At 43.8% G+C, this 17,263-nt stretch overlaps 2 protein-coding genes across 2 annotated transcripts; one reads left to right on the forward strand and one right to left on the reverse strand.

Annotated features, from left to right (window-relative positions):
• The first annotated feature begins 4,646 nt into the window (after nucleotides 1-4,646).
• LOC121618235 (tumor necrosis factor ligand superfamily member 10-like) lies at nucleotides 4,647-10,543 on the forward strand. The gene is made up of 6 exons (XM_041953601.1): nucleotides 4,647-4,823; nucleotides 6,357-6,497; nucleotides 6,967-7,012; nucleotides 7,105-7,221; nucleotides 8,823-9,055; nucleotides 9,753-10,543. Exons 1-6 carry the CDS (start codon nucleotides 4,710-4,712, stop codon nucleotides 9,960-9,962), a joined length of 861 nt encoding a protein of 286 aa, XP_041809535.1. The 5' UTR covers nucleotides 4,647-4,709; the 3' UTR covers nucleotides 9,963-10,543.
• Nucleotides 10,544-11,496: 953 nt separating this feature from the next.
• LOC121618230 (E3 ubiquitin-protein ligase MSL2-like) lies at nucleotides 11,497-17,154 on the reverse strand. The gene is made up of 3 exons (XM_041953594.1): nucleotides 16,129-17,154; nucleotides 13,836-15,247; nucleotides 11,497-13,460 (listed from the first exon to the last, which is right to left on the reverse strand). Exons 1-3 carry the CDS (start codon nucleotides 16,268-16,270, stop codon nucleotides 13,158-13,160), a joined length of 1,857 nt encoding a protein of 618 aa, XP_041809528.1. The 5' UTR covers nucleotides 16,271-17,154; the 3' UTR covers nucleotides 11,497-13,157.
• Nucleotides 17,155-17,263: the final 109 nt, after the last annotated feature.

Here is a 17,263-nt window from a genome sequence, read left to right on the forward strand (position 1 = left end):
CCAAGCTCCCTTCAGGTCTAAGTGGAACTCACCCTCTCATATAATAGATATTTTCTGGTGTATAAAAACAACTCCAGTGTGGTTTTGATGACAAGGCTGCTGAAAGGATAATTCATGTTGCATGTGTGCTCTACATTGCAATTACTAGAGAATGCATGGACCCCCAAGGCTCTCACATCTGCACCAGCTTTCAATCACTTTCGTGATGAGACATGCGTTTGCTCGGGTGCGTTTCTGGGTCACCGCATCCAGCAGCAACAATAATCAATGCAGCACCCCCCTCTAGTGGACTGACAGCAACATGAACCTTCTGTAGTCTGAATATTTCCAGGCAAGTGTTGTACTTCTCAAGATTCAAGAATCAAGAGTCTTTATTGTCATTGAACATGTCAATGAAATTTTCATTGCAACCCCCATGTTAGGAACAGATAGTAAGAAAGATAAGAGGATTAGAAAGAATACATTTAAGATAACTACAATAAAATAAAATAAACCAACATGCAATAAAAATATTCGTAAAAGCAGTTAAAAATATACCAGAATGAAAATATACTAAGGCAATAAAATATACTAAACAATAAACAATAAAATATGGAAGTGAAATGTGCCAACAGAATAAAATATACCGGTGAACAATAAAATATACCAATGAAAATGAAATGTGCCAATATACTAAAATGTATATAATTTAGTTAATTGTATGTATGTACCCAAAGTAGAAGGTGTAGGTGTAGGTGTAGGTGTAGGTGTAAAGTGCGGTGTGCAGTGGTTCACAGTTCTCACAGTCTCTCACTCCAGTGAGGGGCTGCTGGGGGTGATAGCTCTGACAGCTCTGGGGAAGAAGCTGTCCCTCAGTCTGTTAGTGGTGGCGCGGATGTTCCTGTACCGCTTTCCTGATGGTAGCGGTACAAACAGTCTGTGGCCCGGATGGCTGGGGTCCGAGGCGATGGATCTCGCCTTCTTCCTGACCCGGCCTTCATATATAGAGTCTAGGTCAGGAAGGGGGCAGCCCACGATGCCCTGTGCAGTTTTAACCACCCGTGCCAGTTGTTTCCTCTCCTGTGCCGTGCAGCTGCCATACCACACTGTACCACTAAGGCAGAGGATGCTTTCAATTGTGGCCCTGTAGAAATTGACGAGCAACCGAGAGGAGAGTCCAGCCCGTTTCAGTTTCCTGAGGAAGAAGAGCCTTTGTTGTGCCTTCTTCACCAGGCGGGAGGTGTTCATGGACCAGGAGAGGTCAGATGTGATGTGGAGACCCAGGAACATGATGTTGACCAGTAGAGTTCTCACTCTACTGTGTTTACCTGACAGCTGGTAGTTACCAGGTGTTGTGCTGATTCATATTTTCTGTACATAACAGCATGTATACAACCAGCTCACAAAACATGACCCGTTGTTATAGATTAAGTTACACAGCAGTGTGCTAAGTAGAAATTAGTTACTTCTCAACCTACAAGCTACAACAGTAAAATGCAACTTACACATGAATGCACTGGTCCTAGTGATCCAGTAATAAAACATGTAGTAATGAAACCATTTGTTTGCATCTCAAATAACATGTATTTTTGATACTTTAAGTACATTTGGCTGATAAAATTCAGAGCAACATTTTAATTGCAGGACTTTTACTTGTAATGAAGTATTCTTACATACATACTTTTGCTTAAGTGAAGGATCCAAGCTGCTTCACTGTGTGATATTGTATTTGGAGGGAACTGAACACATCCTTTCTTAATACCTGCATTCAATTTTTAACTTTAACTGCACGTAATCCTGATCCTGACTGTTCTTGTGGCCAAATTAGATGGTAAAACAACAGTAAAAATGATAGCTTATAGATACGAAGGATTGTATTGAATATAAGCCTGCGTGTACTGGCTCTGTTTCTATGCTCCCACATTCACATACAGTAGTTTCCTATCAGGGAAACACCCTTCCACGGTCTAACTAGGCCATTTCTCAACTGTCTGCGTGCATTGTGCTGCTGTAGCATTTTTCAGCACCAGTCCCTGTTTTATAAATGAGACAATGAGCAGCTGTAGTACTCAGACGGGAATTTAGGGAGATTCCATGACTTTAGCGAGACAAACGCTGGGAGGAGAAGCCTCAGGGGAGGGAAGAGGGGAGTGGAGGACAGAGGGCGGTGGATGGAGCGTGATCCGTCCTTTAAATCCATTATATGTCTTCTGGGTATTATTCAAGCTCTTCGCCTCACGGGGAAACTGCTTTCATTTGCAGAGAAGCAGCAGCTCTCCTTATGCTTTCCTGTTTCCAGTTGTTCTTGTAACTGCTTTCAGATTCGGGGTTTGGGAAAACAGTTCGTGCTGAGTCACAGGGTGTAACAATTTCGCCACGCTGTGTGTTCCTCGCAGCACGACAGACGTTTTCGATGATGTTGGTGTTAAGCAAATTATGTTCCTGTGTCAGGGTTTCAGAGACATGAAATAAAACCTGTTTTTGATCTGATTTGTGGTCAACATATCTCTTTTCATGGTTAGCGGCGGACTAAGCTAACCGCCTGCTGGCACCAACTTCTTATAAAAGACATGACAGCAGTATCAGTTAAAGCCAGTCAGGGCCTGCTGCATGTGGACATACCTGACGGAGGTCAAAGGTCACCTGGTGATTCGGCCTGGAGGAAGAAATTGCAATAACTTGACAGGAGAGAAAGACTGTGGTGGAAAAATTCAAACGTGGTTTCAGTTTATTGTAATTGCAATAATTCCATAGACATTCCGTCTCTCTTGTCAGTTTGCCATGGGACTGCAGACAGGCATGTCTCTCAGGGTGTCGTCTTCCCTGCCCGAGGCCAGACAGTCTTCAGATGTTGCTCACCTTCTCCCCTGCTTCTCTCTGACAAGCCTGGGAATAGACTCATTTACGGGAACACAGGCACCTTTTCTCTTTCACTTCCGCATTTTGACATTTAATCAGTAAAGGAAACAAACTAAACTCTTATTTTCCGCAGCTGCTGTTCTCGTTTACCCTCCCAGTGTCTTCAGTTTAACCTGGGATGGCACTAGCGGCCTGCGCGTATGCCACAGGAGCGTACGTGCCCGTGTGCAAACTGCATGTATCGCATGGGAGGGTCGTGCACGTCCAATTCACTTCCTCACGCTGACAATGGGGCGGGGGTTAGAGGTGAAGGAATGAAAGGAGAGGAATCACTCAAGGTTGAGCTCTGCAGATTGAATGACTCCCTTGTGACAAACACTACTTAGGGCGAAGCTGAAGCTCTAACAATGGCGGGTCATTTGGCACTAATCGGCCAGCATTCTCTCAGATCACTTCACAATAGCAGGAAAGGGAAGAAAAAAGGGCCTTTTTTCATCTCACTTTCAGATGCTGATTATCTGCTACCTGCAACTGTCATGCAGTGATGCTGCCTTCAGGTGCTCCAGTCCAGCTTTGACCTGTTGTACATATAACTCACAGTACATATAACTACACAGTATTTGATGTGCATTAATTTACTTTAGCTGCAGCAAAGAGAATTTATAAGTGTTATATAGGAAAAAACGTGAAAAGGAAAAAAATAGGACATGGGATTAAATTACAGAGAAAATGCCAAATACCTCAATAAAATGCTTCACTTTTTACGGCTGATTGTTGCCAGGGCTACCATGCTCTCCCTTAAAGTCTCTTTCAACCATCACAGTCATCTCACGCTGCCTTCAGCAGCCCCGAATTTGGAGGCTGTAAGTCTTAAAAACAATTTGTAAGGCATTGAAGTTCTTCTGGCAGGAAGTAATAAGCAAATGACCCCAAGATGTCAAATACCAAAAGACTGCTGCCTTCTATTAGCATCTGCTTCACATAACTGCGGGATTAGCACATTAAAATGTTGTGCTCCACACAGGACTCAAAACAGGTCTACTTTTTCTATCCGTGTGAAGCTCCTGTCGGCTCAACACACACATTTGTTTGGTAAATTTCTGTTTGGATATTGGATTTACATCATTTTACAGTTGACACACATACACCATTTTTTTTATAGGCCTGTAAAGTGAAACATGCTTGGGTTTCCTTCTATAATCTTACTTTGATGATCCAGGGATGCAATGATAATAGCAACTATTCAAACAACCATGGACTAAATGTGCTTGAAGTGAAAAAAATGAAATTATATAACTCCATCACAACAGGGAAAAGTCTATCTTCTGATGAAGATAATGTCATATGACTGAAAGGTCCAGAACGGCTACTAAATGGACCTTGTAGCTGCAATAAAATCCTGCACTTCTTGCTAATGGCATGTGTACCAAAAGACTGAGTTAAGTATTTAAACCATGTCAAGACTCATTTAATAGCCTCCATCTGATTTTCTAGTGTGACACTCAGGCAGCCCATGTGGTGTTTATTAGCATTAGCCTCTTGTTTGGGTTGCACTACATGTGTGCACAACTCAAAGTTTCCACATTTCCGACAGCGCTTGAAGACGTCATGGTGTTGCAAGTGCAGCATCTAACTCCCAGCTCATTCCCATCCACTACTCATCATACTGAGGCTGGTCTGATCCTCCATACCTCCTATCTCTCTCTCTCTCTCTCTGCTCCACCTACAAGCTGTTGCTCTGCCCCCCCAGTCTCTCTCTCTCTCTCTCTCCCTCTGTCTCTCCTTCCTGAGCAGAAATGCAGCAGAGCTTGATCTGACTTGTCCTCCCTGCTGGAAGTGTTTTCCTGCTCCTCGGGACTTCTCCGAGTGCTATGGCCATTTCTGTGTCTCTGCAGTGTCTGGGGCTCGTCATTCTCGCAGCAATCCTCCTCCAGACCATTGCGGTTGCCGTCAGTTTTATGTACTTCAACAAAGTCCTGAGCACGGTAAGATATGCATTTGTCTTCCCCTTCATCCAGCACGCAGTGATGCCATCAAACTGACTGCCAGATGTCTGGCTTTTTAGGTCAGACACATGTTTAATGATGATAAATGAACTTTACTTGCTGCACAGAGTTTTCACATTCATGCTGCAGGGATATCATTACCAGTGACACAACCTGAAGACTCTCCAGATTGAGGCTATATTGCCTGTAGCAATAAAACAATAAAAAAAATACAACCATGAACTCTTATTTAGCACCTCAGACATCAATATCTAACTATTAGAACAGCCTTGAAGTCAGCATTATCAACTTGAATAGGCCTGAGATGCTTTTCGTCCTCTCAGACATTGAATATTGCAGGATTGATACATTTACTTGGTGAAATGAGGTAAATGTCCCAGTTATGCAAGATTTTCTGGCATTCTAAGGCTGGACAATGAGAGAGGAGAGAGTTGGCAGGGCAGATAGCACCACACAATGGCAGGAAGTGAGACTTGTTAGGACTCAGGGAGCTGTGACACCCTAAAGCAACATGTTTCAGGCTCTGAGCAGTCGTTATGACAAGCAGAGAAAGCTGATGGATCCGGTGCTGGGCTCTGACTGGCTGAGTCACTGGAAAACGCCCACCTCACCTGTGATTTTCAGAGTTGATTGCGCGTAAACGCCTAATTGGCATCCACCTGTGCCACTACTGTATATGTTGCTTAATGCAGCTGTGGAGAAAACATGATGCATTGAAATAAAAGGTGGAGGAAATGTGATGGATCACCATGTAAGCTGTCCTACGTCCCAGAAAAGAGTTTGAACTGCATTCTGGTGTCTTCTTTAATTTAATTTGCTCCTGCCTGACTCCAGCACCTAATTAATCTACTAGTTAACTGAAAGAAAAGTAATTATTTCGATATTAAAGTAATTGTTTCAGCCATTTTCCAAGCAAAAATGCCAAATATTTGCTGTTTTGGTTAACAGTTATATATTCAAAGTTGGGAATATGCTAACATTTGAATGCACTCCTTGAAAATATAGATTTTCAACATCATCTGGTGTTTCATTGACACAATCACTCATGCAAGCCAGAAATATTTAATATTTTAATATTTGTTTGTCCCCAATCAGCGTTAATGTGAACAGTATATGGAAACAATATACAGGTGCATTGATTTCTGTTCGTATGAAGCATTTTTTTAAACTTTATTTTTCACAATTACAGTTATTGTAGCCTAACAATTTAGATGTGATGATGAAGGCTTTGTGAGTCTGAAATGTTGTGGTTTAGGTACCTTGAAAGTGCTTTAATTGTACTTTTAAAAATCTCTATGAGCCTTGTTTGTCATATACAACCATAGTAAATGAATATCTTTTGATTTTGGACTGATGGTTAGACAAAACGATTGACCTTTGGTTCTGAGAGGACATTATGTAGAGAAACTCTTGATTAATCAAGAAAATAATTATCAGATTGATTAATAATGAGCATAATCGTTAGTTGCAGCCCTTATATGTTGTTTTTTTTTACGTCTTTTCTGTGAACAGATGCAGGAGAGTTTCTCCCGGAGTAGCGTTTCCTGTCTGATTAACACAAACCTGCACTCGGAGTTCGTAGATTCAGCGGAGGAGAAGAAGAGCGACCCCTGCTGGCAAGTCACACAACAGCTCTACTACCACATAGAAAAGGTTTTTGGCTAATTTTTCTTTCGTTTGTGTTGCCTATAGCTTTATTTTTTGGGCGGGCGCAAGGCCTTCATGTTACCGTATTTGAGACAACAGTGGCTGCTTTTTACAGGACTGTCCACGCAGCAAACGCTCTGTCCACAATGTTTCAGCGTTTTCAGAACTTAGAATTTACATGCAGTCACACAGGCACCGCTGATCGGAGCTGGGAGAATGATCCTCCACATCACCTCTAAATAACACTGACTCATCCAAAGGGGAATACTGCTATTACAGGTCAACAGATGACATAAGTGTTGACCGGCCCAGAGGGAGGACTGAATGATTCATGGGGGTGACGGGGTCCCTGGTGTACTGCTGAATGCTGCTATTTTTAGATTTTACAATCTAAAGATACCATATAGGCATAATAACTAAAGAGGACGAGTTGCTTTAACTTGCCGCATTTTCTCTCCGGGTGTTTTTCTTTCAGACGATGGCTGACAGATTCCAGAAGGAGATTTCCACTGCTATGAGAGGTGAGAACAATGCCTCCGTTGACTATCAGCTACTACTAATAGGACTAAGTATGTCTTTTCCCACTAAAAATGTCCCGTGTGTGTTTTCGCAGATAAGCTGACAGGAGTGCTACCCGTCCTGAGCCCTGGGCCCCGAGGGGTCCCCCTTCCTAAGGTTGCTGCCCATGTGACTGGCATCGTTTCGTCCACGGAGCCTCCAGCAGCAGATGGTGAGGTTCCAGATAAAATATCCAGTATGTGGAGGCAGTTACGTTTGGAACAAAGGCCTGGAAAGCATAATTAACATCTTGAACACATGACTTGTGATTTTCGTGACACGTAACCGCTCACATGCCTGCGACTACCGTGTTGCTTCACTCATACCTTTCCAGGGCCAGAGGTGAGGAATGTGCTTCAAGGCTTCCTGGGCTGCAGATGTGCAGCTGCTTTATCCTTGTCAAAGTGTCCTGTAGTTGTCTTTTTGTCTCACATATACGATATCTTCCTTTATTTGGCATTAGGTGATAACATGCAACAGATTCAAGAGCATGTGAGACAGACCACCCGGCCATGAAGGCAGCCCCAGTTTTCACCTTTTCTGACTCGGAACATGTTTATTTTATTCCCAACTGCAGGGAAACACTCATCTATAATAAGGAGCAAACAGCATTCCACTTCACGTCATTCGACTTTCAACTCAAGTCACTTTAATTGCAGTTAAATTAGAAGCCTGTTCAACCATTATAATTAGATTTTGAATGAAAGGTACACCAGACAATTGTAGCAGCTGAGTTTAGCTTTTGTTCTCATTTAGTTGAGCGGGTTGCAGATACATCTAGTTTGACTGCATTCAGTGCAGGAACATTTCTTTTTTTTTTTCCAAAGCATTTGTTTGATGTTTGTTTGATTTGAAAAATACTTAATTAGGGCATTTACTGCTGCCCTCAGACCTTTCATCTCAGTATCCTCTGGGAGATCTCTGGGATGACTGGTAGCATGCACTGCTGGCTGCCACCATGTTTTGTTTGATACAACCACTAGGGGGCGCCAAAGTCAATGTTTCTGAATTCTTCAACATTTCTTATTCTAAATAGATATCATGAAATGACCAAAACCAGTAAAGAACTAATCCTACTAATAACTATTTACATCACAACACATCAGTGAGCCACACCACTGCTCTATCGTCCAACCTTATACAGTAATAAACCCATCTAGTTTTGAGTCTAGAGCACAAAATGTGTGTTTATCCGCTGCAGAAAATAGTCCCCAATAAATTCACTAGTTCGTCCTGTTTGAGCAAAGGTTGTTGAACACTACAGTGCCCAGGTGTTTTGAATAAATAAATAAACGCTAAATGTAAATGAAAGTATATATTTGCGACACGTTTTTAGAGTTTTATGTTTATAATGGAGATTAATGAGAGGCTAACATTGCCGCTTTTGGTATTTTCATGGGAATTGTTGACAGCTATTTTTGTTTTTCTCATGAGGAATGCATTTCTGAAATTCCATCAAACTGGAAAGCTGGACAACCTTCTTTCTTTATGCACATAGAAAGCTCAGGATAGATGGCTGTCTGACATCTGTTCCTTCTGGTGCTTTTTAACATGAGTCTGCTGTCAGTGAACTTAAAAGAAGACGCTGGTCTGTGAGCCCATCTGTAAGCCTTATTCACAGACGGAGTTTCGTTAACATTTGTTTCTTCTTTGAATAGCAGTGGCTGGTTATACTCAGTCAACACTCCACCCTTAGAATGAGTGAATGGCCTTAATTGTCATGTTTACGTGTGTGTTCCTGCTTGTTTGCGTGTGTTTTATGTGCTGTTGCAGGCTCGCGGAGCAGCAGGGGATATCTGGGGGAGCGAATCAGAGCGTGGGAGGGCCAGCGAGGTCTGTCGTTCCTGCAGAACATGGAGCTGAGGGGAGGAGAACTGCTGGTGCCCCGAGCAGGCCTATACTACATCTATGCCCAGACCTACTTCAGACTGGCCTCCACGGGGGAGACAGATGGGGAGGCAAAGGAGGAGGAAGGAGCACAGCTTGTCCAGTATATCTACAAGAAGGTCTGTGCACCCTGTTAAAGGATAACACCTGGAACTGGAAAATGCCTGAGACAGATAATTAATCAGTGGAACATTTTGTCATAATTGGCATGATAACAGTGAACGAGGACTGTTTTAAAGCTTCAGGGTGTTCAAGGACAATTCAGCATCTAGCGTTGAGAGTAGCTGCCAATCAGAGCTTTTGTGGGCGGGAATAAGAATGAGGACGTCATCTTTCTTCATGACAGCTAACAACCTCATTCCATCACTGATGTACGTATTATAGGAGTTGGATACCGGACTCAAAGATTGCGCCCATTCACTTTTATGAATATCGCTTGCCAAAAAAGTTTTCTAGTTTCCAGGCTTGCTTACTTTTGTAGGCTTTGGGAAATCTTGACAAACATAAAACCTCCACGGATTAAAAATCCATTATACAAAGAGGAATACATGTAAACGGCCGTGTTTACAGCTTGAAGTGTCTGGTCAACAGATCACAATCAGGCCGGACAAAGTGAAACAAATTCAGTCTGTTTATTTAAAATAATTGAGGATGTTCTGATTTGAGCGTCCTTGAATGCACCAGAAGTAAGAAATCTCAGATGGTATCGGAAAAATAATGCCAATGCTGTAAATCAATGCTAATGGCTAATATAATGTATAATGCCATGCTTTGTTTATGAAGGTTTTGTTCTTGTCTTGATGATGTGGTCCACAGATGAGTTCCTACACGGTGCCCATCCTGCTGATGAAATCGTCCCGCAGCGCCTGCTGGCCTCGGGGTCAGGAGCCCGGTCTCTTCTCCCTGCATCAGGCCGGCACTGCCTTTCTGCAGCCTGCTGATCGCCTCTTCGTCACCGTCAGCAATGCCAGCTCCATGGAGATGGACGGGAGGGCTAGCTACTTTGGGGCCTTCCTTGTGGGCTAAAGGGAGGGAACCGCAGACAGGAGTTAGCCCAAATGTCAGGGGTTTGCTTGGTGATATGCGCAGCTGTCTGAGGGTGCAGGACTGGAGAAGAAGAGTGTACTGTGAGGAGTGCAAAGGACTTCTTCGGGATCGTGGAGCTGCAGGGATATGATCAAACTGAGCCACAGCAGAAGACCTTCAGTGGGCCAAAATGGCATGGAAGAAGAGCCATTTGCTGTGTATGTAGAGCATTCACAGTAAAACCTCACACCGGTTATTAACTTTGTTTTTAAGGCTGGTGAACTGAATGTACTATACGACAGCCGAACATGGATTACACGGTGCATTCAGAGAACAGGACATTTGGAGCTGTACAATAGATGCAGATTAAATGTTGTCTCCTCATGTGTGAATGCCTTCTATTGAGGACAGTGTGAGCTGCTTTGCCCGTCGGTCAAACAGTGAAGAGTCGGGTTGTCACCCGCAGGAAAAGACACAGACGCTGGTGTTTTATTAAAAACAAGTATGACAAATGCCACAATACAAGATTTTGGATGTTCAAGAATATGAATGAAGCCTATTTTATTTTTAAGTTTACAGTACTTTTGGTTGAATTTCCTCTTTGTGCACTGTTTTGAATGAGTGTGTGGCATGACACGGATCATGATGTCCTGTGGCCTGAAAGAAAAGCACTGATCTGGTATGAAGGGATTGAGTATGAAAAGTTGCTGTACAGATTGAATCTAAAAATTCCTTAGGTTTCCCAGGTCCTTTTATAATGACACGGTCCAAGTAAGTGCAAACCACATATTCCATCATTTATTAGCCATGCTAGCTAGCGCGTGGCTCTAGGGAAGGCAATATCTCAGCAACTGAACGACTGTTGTCTGTACAGATTTTGTACATTCACGGTTCAGACGAGGAGTCCCACTGACTTTGTTCATCATCTGACTTTTCCTCTAGCACCACCATGAGGCTGATATTTGGCTTGACATGAATTCCATTAACTTTAGTGACGTCTTTTCATTTATTAACTTTTAGATTGTCCAATACTTTGGTTTATGACCCAATACCTACAAAGCTAAATGACATTCCCGTCAGCTGTATTTGTGCTCATTGGCAAATGTTAGCATGCTAGCACAACATAATGAGGGTAAACATGGTAAATATGATACTTGCTAAACATTAGCATTGTCATTGTGAGGGTGTTGATGTTAGCAGTTAGCCTTTAAGTACCACTATGCCCATGTAAAGCTCGCTAACTAGCATGACTGTAGGCTCTCAAGATTCCTGTATTATTTCATTTTGGGTGAAGCAAAATGACCAACCTGTACTTTATATTACTTTTCAGTTATTGTCACTCTTACTCGAATGGGGAATTAGAGTGGATTTACAATAATTCTCCATTTCATTGACAGTTTCCCTGATTCCTCCTAGCATGTACAAGAAGGGAAAAAAACCTGTTGAGGTACAAATTATCTTCCACTGCTGTGTTGAGCCTCTTTCTGCACCCACCTGCTGTCAAATATCCCCTCTACACAAAAAGACACAAAACTGAAAAAGTAAAAAACTATCTTTTAATTCATGTTGTAGTACATGTTTCCATATTATGGCAGTGAATGTTTCAGCAATAATAAGAGTCACTCCTCAAACAAGAGTTTTTACATAAAAAAAAACAATACCAAAAACTAATCAGGGTTCAAGTAATGCCCAACAGAAATACATTTTGAAACATACACACGCAGGAAGATAGATCATACTGTAATCCACCTGCTACTTCCTGGTCCATGAGTGGAGAACCAAGGTGTTTGATTGGTCTGCCTGAGTCCTCACTCTCTCTCTCTCTCTCCTTCAGTCTCTTTTTGGTCACCATGACTGGACTGACAGACATGTTGTAGTTACAGCTGAGACAGTAAACACAAACACAGACAATACACAGCCTCTTGAGTTATAGGAGGGCTTCAAGGTGCTTTAACCAAAACACACACACACACACACACACAAAAAGACAGTGGTACCCAATCTCAAACACTTGGTATCAAAAATAGTCTCTGAGTTGGTCTCTAATCAGTCAAGACACTACAACAGGGGGGAAGAAATGCACACGCAGAGGATGTTTTGTCTTGTTAATGACAACCTATGGCTTCAGTTTATCTAAACACACACACAGTCATGTACAATCCCACAGTCAAAACATAACGGTGTAATATTTTAGAAGACAGTCAGTTATAGTCTATATAAATGGCAATACTGTAAACAACTGCGTGTGTGCACAAGAGCTGGGAGGCTCCTTCTTGGTGCTCCTATTGCTATGGTAACCAATATTGGTTTTACTTGTAGTATGGCCAATCAATCAGTCTAAGTGCTTACAACCCACCATCTGCCTCCCCACTGACATTACAGTAAATCTCAGCAGGCGCATACAGTCACACACACATACACGTGCTTACACACACAGAAACCATGGAGCCAGCCAAGTGCTTAGACATTATCTTGCTGCCTGTACAATGCCTGCATCAGTCAAGTTCATTAAGACAAATTCATTATCAGTTGACAGTACTTGGATTGAGTGAGTTAACGAGATATAAAAGGCATACAGTCTTGTGTGAGGCGGAACTTCTCCGTAGATTAGTCATTAAGATTCATTCACGATTAAGGTGTGAACACATACAGGGTTAAGGATTAGTAAGGGCCGTCCTAATACCAACTATGCTTTTCTTAAACATATGTGGAGCTATACGCAAACATGGAAGATGTGGTGACAGGTGACTGAGACATAATGAGGTGGTTTTTGTTATCATTATGCACCAAAAATCACACATACGCACACACACACACACACAAAACCTGGTATGGGTTCCTATTGCCTCTTACAGTATGTCTGTGGTCTATGAACAAAAAGCACCTCTGAAGTACAGAACAGCCTTGGAACTGAGTATAAGTGTTTAACTACAGGCAGGCAACAATACACACCGGCACACAGGCACAATACAGGAGGCTTTGGCACACCCATGCTAGTCTTACTACTCAGCATTTTCCAACACAGAAGAAGAAGAGCAGGTTACAGGACAGGACAGACCCATAGCTGCCTTAGATTGCCTCCCCTCTAAGGGGGAGGTACAGGTTGTCTGACAGACACAATGATCAGCCATCACATTCAATCAGCACCGAGCTGTCTGTTTGTTGTTTTATGTTTTTTTTTGGAGTCCCAGCCTCTCATCCAATTAGCAGCTCCAGGCTGTCCTCATAGTTGGGCTCTTGCGGGGGGCTGGGGGACAGGAAGGCCGTGGTGACGGGGGTCCCCGTTGCTGTAGTGACATTGAGGAGGGTGTTCGCACGGATGCTGGTGGTTGCCGGGCTGCGGAGCGCTGCGGCCGCCGTGATGCTGGTGAGGTTGATGCCAAGTGTGAGCCGCGTCTGCTCCAAGGCTTTCTCTGGCACGGCGAAGGCCTCTAGCTTCTTCTCACCATTGGCCATGTAGGAGTTCTGGCAACCTCGACAGATACAATCCAAGCAAGCCTGAGAAAGATGACAAGAAATAGGCAAGGAACATTAGTCTATTTACGTCACACCAACGTCAGATAAAGCTGCAGAAGTATTTTTGCTCTAACCGTGAGTAGCTTTGAGAATGCAGTAATGATTGAAGAACTGTGTGATAGTGCATTAACTCAATTATAAAGATTTAGACATGTTCTTCTTCTCTTTAAAGATGAGTGCCATTATGAAGCCTGGTTTTCAAATCATGTAAATCACAGGTGGCAGTTTTTTTATAACAACAAAAAAATAGTTACAACAATAATGATGCTGAAGTGCAGAATAAGATTGAAAAAGTTATCTTGCTGTCAGTAAAACCGATGAAAAACAGATCCATACATACAATGGTCATAGTCTCACCTTGCGGTTTGAGTAGCAGGGACAGCGTTGCCCCCTGCAGGTCAGCACAGATGGATTCTGGGTGGCCCTGCCACACTTGCAGCCCTTCTTTTCCACTGGCTTCTTATAAGGAGGCCTGACAGGCGCTGGGGGTACAAGGCAGCCTGACATCAACCGCTGGTCTTTGCTTCCGTCCTTGGTCTTGGAGCCTCCACCACTGCGGGCCTTCGCATGGGGCTTCTTGGGGCCCGGATCGACATGCTTTCTGGCACCCTTATTGTGGTTCTGCACAGGGCGACTGGGCTTGGGAGGCGCCCCATTAGGAACAGACGAGTATGTGTGTGCTGGTACAGTTAAGGATGGTGTGAGCGGTTGTGAATGAAGTGTCGGAGAGGGGTTTGGAGTGCGTAAGTGTGAGGAGGAGCCCTGCAGGATGGAGGCGATAGGGAGGGGTTTCACCTTTTCCCTGTCACTCTCTGAACGAGATCGCTTACGTTTAAGGCGGACTGGCGGGGGCTTGGAGGTTGGAGGAGGATCGAAAGAGGATGTGTGTATGTGAGGACCATGACTTGCCACTGTGTTAGTCCTGTCTGTTCGAATCTGTGTGTAGTTGTGAGCTGCATCCAGCTGTATGTACATTTGAGCATGTGCTCTGTCCGTAGTTATGTGTGTGCGAGTGTGCGTTCTTTCTGGCTGTACATGAGAAGAATCTCGGCCGGGCTGAAGGGGATCCAAAGTCTGTAACACCTCCTCCATACTGAGAAGCAACACCTCCCCCTCCTCCAGCTCCCTGCTGCTAGATTCCCCATCCCTGAGTGAGCACACAGTGCCTGGAGTTGGGGCTAAAGGTCCAGTGGTCAGACTCAGTTCAAGGCCACCACAACCAGTACTGGACACAGACAGACCTGCCTGTGGCTGCTCCTCTACCAACTCGCATACTTCCAGCTCAGGAGATGAGGGATCCAAGTCCTCCAGAACTTCTCCATTGCATTCCTGCGGTCCATTGGAACAGAGAGGGTCAGAGGACGAGCTCTGGGGTACAGCTGAGAGCTCTGCAGGAGCAGGTGGTGCCTCTGTGGGAGTAAGGGACTCAGAGGCAGAGGGATTTACATCTTCTTTTGCTAGGCTTAGGTCCTCTGTCTCCATCTCCTCTTCATGTGACATTAGCACCTCTTCTAGCAAGGCCATAACCTCCGGAGACCCTCCTACATGGCTGCTGATCAACTGCAGCAAAGGTGAATGAGTTACATATAGGCAGAGCTTTCTGTAGCATTGTACCAGCAAAGAGAGCTGTTTGTTCTCCTGGAAGCAGGAATAGTCCTTACAGCGGCCGCATGATGGCCTGATCTGCATCTTCTGGCCTTTGCAGCCCAAGCAGACATAATGCTGACACTCTGGGTGTGTTGGGGAAATGGGATCCTGGAGCAGTTTACCTAAAACACAAAAAAATGAGTAAGCTGTTAATCCACGTGTTTATCCATTTTGCAATTCTGTACAGCAACTATGGCACAATCAACGAACTGGACCACAGTCCTCTGAAGTAATTTCCATTCAATGAATGCTGAATAAGTCAATTTACTAATCAATTTATCAACCAATTGTGTCAGTACCAACTCTGCACTTCAAGCAGAGTAGGGAAATAAATACCAATATTATGATCTATGGCTTAATTGTTTCTATAATTTAAACAATGGGGCTTCTTTGACTTTTTTCTAAAAATATGTCCCAGGTTATTGACATAAAAAGGACTCCAGCCCTGCTCAATCATTATGTTCACATTGCTGATTTTACTGCTTACATGCCCCTGCCTGCTGTTCTGGTTACATATTGCATGAAAGCACAAATAATCGTGCTAAAAACCACCATCACATAATAGGCAGAGGTCAGATATATTGCCATAAATCACTCTCTCAATATTTTCTAATGCAAGCTGTGCCAGTGTTGATATTCTACTAGCTGAGTGGAGTAAGTAAATAAAGCATGAATAGAAAACACATGGCTCTGCAACAGACACAACAACAGAGGAGTCATCTGTCTTGACAAGAGGACAGATGACTGGGGCCCAGCCTCGGTTGCTAAGGAGACCACGGTGGTGAGCACGACTAACCGTGTCAACAGCTGCGAGCACACGCACGCCCACGGACACGTTAGTCAATATGTATAGTGAGGTAATGAAACACTCCTTCAATTCAGTTAAGTGAAACTAATGGGCGGTGCGAAAACTGATGATAATCTTGCAATGTGGACACATATAAAAACACTACAACAAGTGAAATGAATTGCTATCATAGTCTAATATTTTCAGGATGCTTACCACAGACGAGGCATGCGAGGGATTGTCGGAAGAAGGGCAGTAGCGTGTACATATCTGCGAAGGTGTTCGGCTGCCTCGGGTCACACTGCAGCACGGCCCGGCTGGCGGACACGTACAGAGCGGTTGCATTAACGGGGTTCATAGCGGGTACTCCGCAGCCTTAGGGAAAACACGGCCCAGGAAAAAAAACACCCAGCCACTAGCTGCGACGGAACTAAAGATAGCCAAGTCTCAGGGTGGATGGAGAAAATATAAACTGGCCTAGCGGAGTAACAATCAGCCACTCCAGTGTGTCAATGCAGACATATGAATTATTATTAGACACGATAAAAGACAACGAACATGCTAAAACATGCTTCTTACTAAACGCGCACAACGTTAGCTCGGCGGGCGGCTAGCCAAAGTTAGCATCACCGGTTCGTAGTCGTTCCTATTCAACCAACGAGATCGTTCAGATCACAATTTGAGCCTCTGTTTATTTCTAGCAATTAGACTCTAGGTTTCAATTGCTCGCATGATCCGTACCACTACATAACAGGTAACAGTGATTCAAATGATCAAACGACCCATGGTCAAAAGGTTAGCATTATGTAGCTAGCGTTAGCTTACGACATCAGCCAAACGTTTCACACGAGAGCTGGTCTAAGTTGGCCACAGAGGCCATTTACTTTCCAACACTGTGTCCTCGTCGATGCCTAAATGAACGAAGGGCTACCCCCAAGATCACACATTCGTTTGGTTAGCAATTAGCTACCAGATCCCAGGCGCGCACTTGATGTAAACAAAGCTAACCAGCTAGCGTTAGCATGGCTAGCAAAATTAGCTAGCGAAAATCCAACCGTATCACTAACCCCCCCAGGGCCGCCTTATACCTCACGCGAAGGAGGGAAATGCAAGCTGTAAATTGAAATCCTACGATTTAGAAACGTTTTACTATGATACTCGGCGAGCAGCGATCGGAACATAGCTAACTATCCGTTTTACAAATGCATCAATCATTCGATTTTCCACTTTTCCTCGCATCAACCCCTCTCGACAGGCAATGATCATCACGCGAGACTTACCATAGTTACCCTGGTTACCGTAGTGTACGAAGGCATCACGTTCCACCCTGTGATCACTACACCGCCTTCCC

Source organism: Chelmon rostratus, chromosome 15 (genome assembly GCF_017976325.1).
Source record: "Chelmon rostratus isolate fCheRos1 chromosome 15, fCheRos1.pri, whole genome shotgun sequence".
NCBI lineage: Eukaryota > Metazoa > Chordata > Actinopteri > Chaetodontiformes > Chaetodontidae > Chelmon > Chelmon rostratus.

Bases quoted from the DNA above. Each gene is read 5' to 3' on its own strand.
- LOC121618235 (XM_041953601.1), top strand. From the start codon at position 4,710: ATGGCCATTTCTGTGTCTCTGCAGTGTCTGGGGCTCGTCATTCTCGCA. The intron at 4,824-6,356 runs GTAAGATATGCA...TTCTGTGAACAG, and splicing joins TCAACAAAGTCCTGAGCACG to ATGCAGGAGAGTTTCTCCCG. The intron at 7,013-7,104 runs GTGAGAACAATG...GTGTTTTCGCAG, and splicing joins GATTTCCACTGCTATGAGAG to ATAAGCTGACAGGAGTGCTA.
- LOC121618230 (XM_041953594.1), bottom strand. From the start codon at position 16,270: ATGAACCCCGTTAATGCAACCGCTCTGTACGTGTCCGCCAGCCGGGCC. The intron at 15,248-16,128 runs GTAAGCATCCTG...TTTGTGTTTTAG, and splicing joins CCTCGCATGCCTCGTCTGTG to GTAAACTGCTCCAGGATCCC. The intron at 13,461-13,835 runs GTGAGACTATGA...CATCTTTCTCAG, and splicing joins CCTGCTACTCAAACCGCAAG to GCTTGCTTGGATTGTATCTG.